At 42.1% G+C, this 8,839-nt stretch overlaps 1 protein-coding gene across 3 annotated transcripts in view; it reads left to right on the top strand.

Annotated features, from left to right (window-relative positions):
- Positions 1–257: 257 nt before the first annotated feature.
- prpf3 (PRP3 pre-mRNA processing factor 3 homolog (yeast)) overlaps positions 258–8,839 on the top strand; it is a 35,764-nt gene continuing 27,182 nt past the window's right edge. The window contains exons 1-2 of one of the 3 annotated variants that reach the window (XM_034174702.1): positions 258–481; positions 2,844–2,991. In XM_034174702.1, coding sequence (XP_034030593.1) covers positions 2,853–2,991 — 139 coding nt within the window. In that variant the 5' untranslated portion in view covers positions 258–481; positions 2,844–2,852. Of the gene's footprint in view, positions 567–2,843; positions 2,992–8,839 lie in introns of all 3 variants that reach the window. The other 2 variants (XM_034174703.1, XM_034174704.1) reach the window with 2 other exon arrangements.

Below are 8,839 nucleotides of genomic sequence, written 5' to 3'. Positions count from 1 at the left end.
CTTATCATAGTGTACCTATGATGATAAAATTACAGACCTCTCCATTCTTTGTAGGTGGGAAAACTTGCAAAATCGACAGTATATATATATATATATATATATATATATATATATATATATATATATATATATATATATATATAATAATAATTATTATTATTATTAATTTATTTATTTATGTATTATTATTAGTATTAATTTGTATAGGTATTGTGCTCCTTCTTGTGTGCGCCCTGTAGGTGGAAACAAACAAAAATAGTACACCTTTGGCAGAAGACACGTGAGTTGTCAGGAAGCGGAAGCTTTTCCTTTATGTTTTTCCGGGTCGTCGACCAGAAACGTCGTGCTAACGGCGCGGATAAATAGAAACTTTTTCCAGAAACTTCCCATTTGGAGTATATTAGTCTCTTTTAATTAGATTTTTTCTTTTGGATATTTACTACGTAAGCGATTCAACGAAGGATAAAGATCCAATTTGAAGGTTTGTATGTGTAATTAGGCAGTTTTTGTTTTGATGTTAGTTACTTGTGAATAGCGGTGAGCTAACGCTAATTAGCAAATAGCTGGTGAGTTTTGGCAGATGTGAATTGTTTTTAATTTTTATTTTGTTTTTTTGGCATGTTTGGCATCTTGGTTAGTTGGTTTGTGAACCACTCGAACGTAACTTGTGAGCTAGGTGGTATAAACTACAATCCAAGAGGGAGCGTGTTTTTGACTGCCTGTTTCTAACGTTTCTAATATATATATATATATATATATATATATATATATATATGTGTGTGTGTGTGTGTGTGAGAACCATGGAAAATTGTTCAGTAAATTGAGTGATGCTGGCGTTTCTAGTGAGGCTACTTATGTATCAGTATGCACACCAAAAAATGCAGGTGAAATGGGGTGATTGTATATCTTCGCCTTTCCAGGTCAGCAATGGAGTCAGTCAAGGGAGCATTTTGTCTCCAGTTTTATTTCATTTTTATATGAATGGTCTGTTTGAACAGCTGAATGGGTGCAGAACTGGCTGTGTGGTTGGGGATACAGTGGTGAACCATCTGATGTATGCTGATGACTGTGTTTTATTCAATCCTAGTTCCGCTGGGACCTAGGACTATATATATATATATATATATAAACGCAACACTTTTGGTTTTGCTCCCATTTTGTATGAGATGAACTCAAAGATCTAAAACTTTTTCCACATACACAATATCACCATTTCCCTCAAATATTGTTCACAAACCAGTCTAAATCTGTGATAGTGAGCACTTCTCCTTTGCTGAGATAATCCATCCCACCTCACAGGTGTGCCATATCAAGATGCTGATTAGACACCATGATTAGTGCACAGGTGTGCCTTAGACTGCCCACAATAAAAGGCCACTCTGAAAGGTGCAGTTTTATCACACAGCACAATGCCACAGATGTCACAAGATTTGAGGGAGCGTGCAGTGGGCATGCTGACAGCAGGAATGTCAACCAGAGCTGTTGCTCCTGTATTGAATGTTCATTTCTCTACCATAAGCCGTCTCCAAAGGCGTTTCAGAGAATCTGGCAGTACATCCAACCAGCCTCACAACCGCAGACCACGTGTAACCACACCAGCCCAGGACCTCCACATCCAGCATGTTCACCTCCAAGATCATCTGAGACCAGCCACTTGGACAGCTGCTGAAACAGTCGGTTTGCATAACCAAAGAATTTCTGCACAAACTGTCAGAAACCGTCTCAGGGAAGCTCATCTGCATGCTCGTCGTCCTCATCGGGGTCTCGACCTGACTCCAGTTCGTCGTCGTAACCGACTTGAGTGGGCAAATGCTCACATTCACTGGCATTTGGCATGTTGGAGAGGTGTTCTCTTCACGGATGAATCCCGGTTCACACTGTCCAGGGCAGATGGCAGACAGCGTGTGTGTCGTCGTGTGGGTGAGAGGTTTTCTGATGTCAATGTTGTGGATCGAGTGGCCCATGGTGGCAGTGGGGTTATGGTATTGGCAGGTGTCTGTTATGGACGAATAACACAGGTGCATTTTATTGATGGCATTTTGAATGCACAGAGATACCGTGACGAGGTCCTGAGTCCCATTGTTGTGCCATACATCCAAGAACATCACCTCATGTTGCAGCAGGATAATGCACGGCCCCATGTTGCAAGGATCTGTACACAATTCTTGGAAACTGAAAATGTCCCAGTTCTTGCATGGCTGGCATACTCACCGGACATGTCACCCATTGAGCATGTTTGGGATGCTCTGGACCGGCGTATACGACAGCGTGTACCAGTTCCTGCCAATATCCAGCAACTTCGCACAGCCATTGAAGAGGAGTGGACCAACATTCCACAGGCCACAGTTGACAACCTGATCAACTCTATGCGAAGGAGATGTGTTGCACTGCATGAGGCAAATGGTGGTCACACCAGATACTGACTGGTATCCCCCCCCAATAAAACAAAACTGCACCTTTCAGAGTGGCCTTTTATTGTGGGCAGTCTAAGGCACACCTGTGCACTAATCATGGTGTCTAATCAGCATCTTGGTATGGCACACCTGTGAGGTGGGATGGATTATCTCAGCAAAGGAGAAGTGCTCACTATCACAGATTTAGACTGGTTTGTGAACAATATTTGAGGGAAATGGTGATATTGTGTATGTGGAAAAAGTTTGAGATATTTGAGTTCATCTCACACAAAATGGGAGCAAAACCAAAAGTGTTGCGTTTATATTGTTGTTGAGTGTATATAATAAAACCACTTGTGAGGTTTTGTCCTCATTAAGATGTGTGAGTCTGTGAGAAGTAACCTGAGTCATTTGTGTTAATCATTGATGTTATTTTGTGCTGTTCTGCAGGACTACAGGATGTCTAAGCGGGAGGCGGAGGAGTTGAGGCCATGGGTGGAACGCACAGTGAAAAAGGTCCTGGGCTTTTCAGAGCCCACCGTGGTCACTGCAGCTTTACACTGTGTTGGAAAAGGTCTCGACAAAAGGAAGACCACAGGTAAACTGACTAGATATGATGAGAGACTTGCTTTGGTGAAAGCAAATCCCTGCTCACACAAGACTTAAGTTTAGCCAAATAAAAAATGTTTGGAAGTGGCTTTTCGTACATAGCTGTAATAATAATGTCTGTACGATAGATAGATAGATGGATAGATTTATTGTAATTCCAACAAGTGCAATGAAATTTCTTCCCACCCAATCACCTCAGACAAAAATACAATTAATCCACAATTATTACAAGTTGAACGTAATAATGCACACATCAGAATTAGAACACCCATACGTATACATTTGATTGTTTATGTACGCTGAACTTTAAGACAGTCCGTCATTCTAATTGAGGCAGTGTGAAAGTGGGTGTGGGGGGGGCTGCAGTGTCCCACGCAGCCGCGAGCTGGGGGGTTGGGGGAGCGGCAGGGCAGAGGCAAGGGGGGTGGTAGAGATGGGGGGGAGATGGGGCATGCGTCATGAGTGCAGATGAGATGAGTTCGTATCAGTCAGATGAGTTTGTATCAGTTTCTGTCAGTCTGTGCATAATGTCTGGAGTTGCCTTGACAACATTAGACTGTCGGGGAGGACAGAAGATAAGAGGGCAGCCGAATGGTTCACCAAGGCTGTAGAAATTCTTCTGGAGGAAAACAGCGGGGCATTTTGCCCTTTGGAGGCTGATAAGCCTGCCATGCCATGTTTAGGGTTGCGCAGCGAAAACACATTTGCAGCTCCTCTGACCAACCAAATCCAATTTATAAGTAATCCCTGGTCTCCGACATCTTCCTTTGCAAGGCCTACATTTGCTCCGAGATGTTATCCAACTTACGTCTGAGTTCAAGGTTTAATGCAGTCTGAGAATGTTGTGTCGCCTTGCCCAACTCATTAATCATGATGGACAGGTGAGGGGTCAGGGGTTCTGGTAGCAGCTGTCTTGCCAATTCTCCGGTAGGTCAAAGCAACACATAAATCAATAAGTACCAGCTCTCCCACAGTACAACCAAATATAAATAAATCCTCGACGTCCTCCACAGAGAGTCGTACCAAGCATGCAACATGCCATTTTTCCCAGGCGTTGAGAACATAGCCCACAAGGTAGGTTCCATCTGGGTACGCAGGGTCCCCCATCCCTGATTTCCTTATTGAACAAATGGTGTCAGTAGTGTTCAGAGACCAGCTCATCAATTCCATCGTTAATCCAATATAGTTTGAAGAATTCACAGTGCGGTGAAGTAGGGACTTTGAAGATTGGAGCAGAGATAGAGGAGAGAGGAGGAGATGCGACTGCCCTCGCCAGAGTCCCAAGCTCTGGTAGTGTAGCTTTGTTATGGTTAAGGTTTAGGATTAGTGGTTACAATTACCATAGTTTAGGAATCTATGTATCAATAGCAAATACATTTACAGGATTGGTGACCCTGGTCTGCACCGACACCCTGTGCCTTAACCTGTCATGTTAACCATAGACTGAAGGGCATTAAAGCAGATGTTGCCATTTCGAGGTGCATAAACAATAGTGTACAGAGCATCAGTGGGAGGAAAATGGACATGCTTTAAAATATGAATAATGTACACATGGTTGTACAGATTGACAGCTCGTGCATTCATTTGTCTAATTACAGATGTCAAGTTTCTGGCCATATCTGGACTTGTCTTGCAGTGAGCGTTCATAATGATAATAGTATGACTCTGTGACGTCACTTTTGTGCTCTTATTGTTAGAACCTCACAGTAGCTGCCAACCCCATGACAGCCGAAGTACCAAAATTGGCAGATGCATAGACGGCCTTATGTGAGCAGTGTATGGTCTGACACATTAGGCACTTTACCAAAGAGGGCAAATCTACAGCCACATATGCAAGTGACCCAAATCAGCATGAAAATTTAAAATTGGATGTTCATATGAAGGAAATACCAGATATGCTACATATTTTAAACCTCTGCTTTTACAGAGTAGTTGCACTGACTACAGTAACGCACAGAAGCGTTCATTATTATGCTTGTATCCCACCGAGCATGTCTCCATTTTAAGGTCGCCTGTGGCCCATTCTCCTTGTGCATCCAATGATCCAAAGAACCAGAAAGGGTGCACTATATAAATGCAGTCCATTTACTATTTATTAGCATCACGTATTTGAAATAACATTTATTTATTTATTTATGACCTCCTTACTAGCCAGAAATTACACCCATTCACACTTTTTTTGGAATGTGTTGCAGGCCTGAAATGTAGCAATGATTGTTGACAAATGAAATGAAGTTGACCACACAAAACATGAAATATCTTGGGTTCCTACTGTCTGCATTGATATGGAAGAATTACTGTGGGTATCACCAGTGTGTGTATCAAATTGGTGAGTTGTGACTCTTTACCTCTGATAAGAGCTGGTTGAAGGCTCACTTTAATGAATGAAATTGTGATTGAAATAATTTAATTGATCTGAAGTTGTTTGGCTTTAGGGCTGCAGCTATCAATTTTTTTTTTAGTAATCAAGTATTCTGTTGATTATTTTAGCAATTAATCGAGTAATCGGATAAAAAGTACTTTTGAGTTTTTAAACAACATCAACAGTCCAGGCGTCTCCCTAAAGGCCCCTTCACACATAGTGCAAATTTGGTCAAAGTGCGCGTGAAGCAGGATTCGTATGCATACCGTGTAATTTCATAGCTACTTCCAAAACTTCGTACACCTGCTGCTACAACTATTTGCGCACACCAGCAGCTGACAGACAGTGTCTGCTGTGCGAGCCCATCAAACCCTCTCGCGGCAGGTGTCGGCCAAATTCCAGGTGACAAGCACGAACATATAACACTGCTCGCATGGCACTTAGAAACTGTGTGGCTGCTCGCCATCTTGGCACGACAACAGACTGCAGACAATCAATGTTGTACTCACAATGAAATCTGTCAAAGTGCCCCACGAGTGTGGCTTTGGTGTGTGTGCTAAAAACTGATAGGAGGTGTGGCCACCCACTGAAGCAGTTGTGGAGATCTGTCATTTTGGACATCCCAGCTGGCCAGTACTGTGTTTGGACAGACATGGACTAACAACTGACCACTGTGACGTGCATATGTCTGTTTGCTGTCATCAAGTGGGCAGAAATAAAAACATATCACTGTGGTGACGGGCTGCAGGGAGCGTACGCATCCACAGTGCGCACATGGACAGGCTGCTCCCAGGTTGAAACAGACTGTCAGATCATAACACGCAGCAGGTGATCTGACTGTCACATCACTCACTTGAGCTCTGTTCCACATGACGTGGTGTACTGCGGCGTGCCGTCCACAAGACACGCGTGCGGGCCAGCAGGACATGTGCCAGCAGATGTGGCATGAATGAGACGAGCAAACTACTCCTCATTCATGTACGTCAGTGACCATGGGTCATCGACAGAGGAACAGACGGATCATATTTGTATTGCCCGCTTGATGAGAGGGATGTAATACAACCCCTGGCAATAATTATGGAATCACCGGCCTCGGAGGATGTTCATTCAGTTGTTTAATTTTGTAGAAAAAAAGCAGATCACAGACATGACACAAAACTAAAGTAATTTCAAATGGCAACTTTCTGGCTTTAAGAAACACTATAAGAAATCAGAAAAAATAATTGTGGCAGTCAGTAACGGTTACTTTTTTAGACCAAGCAGAGGGAAAAAAATATGGACTCACTCAATTCTGAGGAATAAATTATGGAATCACCCTGTAAATTTTCATCCCCAAAACTAACACCTGCATCAAATCAGATCTGCTCGTTAGTCTGCATCTAAAAATGAGTGATCACACCTTGGAGAGCTGTTGCACCAAGTGGACTGACATGAATCATGGCTCCAACACGAGAGATGTGAATTGAAACAAAGGAGAGGATTATCAAACTCTTAAAAGAGGGTAAATCATCACGCAATGTTGCAAAAGATGTTGGTTGTTCACAGTCAGCTGTGTCTAAACTCTGGACCAAATACAAACAACATGGGAAGGTTGTTAAAGGCAAACATACTGGTAGGCCAAGGAAGACATCAAAGCATCAAGACAGAAAACTTAAAGCAGTATGTCTCAAAAATCGAAAATGCACAACAAAACAAATGAGGAACGAATGGGAGGAAACTGGAGTCAACGTCTGTGACCGAACTGTAAGAAACTGCCTAAAGGAAATGGGATTTACAGACAGAAAAGCTAAACGAAAGCCATCATTAACACGTAAACAGAAAAAACAAGGTTACAATGGGCTAAGGAAAAGCAATCATGGACTGTGGATGACTGGATGAAAGTCATATTCAGTGATGAATCTCGAATCTGCATTGGGTAAGGTGATGATGCTGGAACTTTTGTTTGGTGCCGTTCCAATGAGATTTATAAAGATGACTGCCTGAAGTGAACATGTAAATTTCCACAGTCATTGATGATATGGGGCTGCATGTCAGGTAAAGGCACTGGGGAGATGGCTGTCATTACATCATCAATAAATGCACAAGTTTACGTTGTTATTTTGGATACTTTTCTTATCCCATCAATTGAAAGGATGTTTGGGGATGATAAAATCATTTTTCAAGATGATAATGCATCTTGCCATAGAGCAAAAACTGTGAAAACATTCCTTGCAAAAAGACACATAGGGTCAGTGTCATGGCCTGCAAATAGTCCGGATCTTAATCCAATTGCAAATCTTTGGTGGAAGTTGAAGAAAATGGTCCATGACAAGGCTCCAACCTGCAAAGCTGATCTGGCAACAGCAATCAGAGAAAAGTTGGAGCCAGATTGATGAAGAGTACTGTTCGTCACTCATTAAGTCCATGCCTCAGAGACTGCAAGCTGTTATAAAAGCCAGAGGTGGTGCAACAAAATACTAGTGATGTGTTGGCGCGTTCTTTTGTTTTTCATGATTCCATAATTTTTTCCTCAGAATTGAGTGATTCCATATTTTTTTCCCTCTGCTTGGTCTAAAAAAGTAACCGTTACTGACTGCCACAATTATTTTTCCTGATTTCTTATAGTGTTTCTTAAAGCCAGAAAGTTGCCATTTGAAATGACTTTAGTTTTGTGTCATGTCTGTGATCTGCTTTTTTTCTACAAAATTAAACAACTGAATGAACATCCTCCGAGGCCGGTGATTCCATAATTTTTGCTAGGGGTTGTACAATGAGATGTTTTTATATGGTGCATCGTTTCATTTTTTTTTTTTTTTTTTTTTTTAATACGTCCATGTGCTTCCTGATATGAGGCAGTTTCCAGCACCTGTCACAGGACAGTGATGGACGCTCACTAGTTAAGTTTCCGACTGGCAATCAGAGCTTTTGGAAGGCGCGGGTTCGACTCCTGTGGGTGACATGTATTTTTTTATTTTTTTCCCCCAGCCACGCGATGTGTGTAACCACATCGTGCTGCCTGCTCGTCTAACTCGGGCGAATATCTGTCATTTTGAGTGACTGGGCATGAACTTCAGGCCTCTGAAAATGCATACCGCCCTCCAAAAGCATGTTATTGTATTATAAGGACGTACTTGGGTGATCCCCGACAACAGTCGATTACGGTGAACTTGGGGTCAATTTCAACGTCACAGCAAGATATTCTGTATACTGTCATAGCCACCCAATATCTCAAGAACCAGGTGACCAATTTCATTTATATTTAGCATAAGTGTGTACTTGGGTCCCCCGACACTTAGTATTAATGATTTGTGGGGTTCGGAGAACACGCCATCTCCTCATGATTCTTGTTTTGATGAGAAGACAGCTGAACAAGGAGTGAAGAGCTGCTAAATCAGACCCTCCAGAAATTTGCGATGGAAGGATTTCAACAAATAATTAAACAATCATTCAGTTACAATATATAGATAATTGTCTCTCTGTAGAGAGATATATCCAT

Source organism: Thalassophryne amazonica, chromosome 7 (genome assembly GCF_902500255.1).
Source record: "Thalassophryne amazonica chromosome 7, fThaAma1.1, whole genome shotgun sequence".
Lineage (NCBI taxonomy): Eukaryota > Metazoa > Chordata > Actinopteri > Batrachoidiformes > Batrachoididae > Thalassophryne > Thalassophryne amazonica.
The sequence above is the reverse complement of the archived record's forward strand: the minus strand, read 5'-3'. Positions and strand labels throughout refer to the sequence as shown.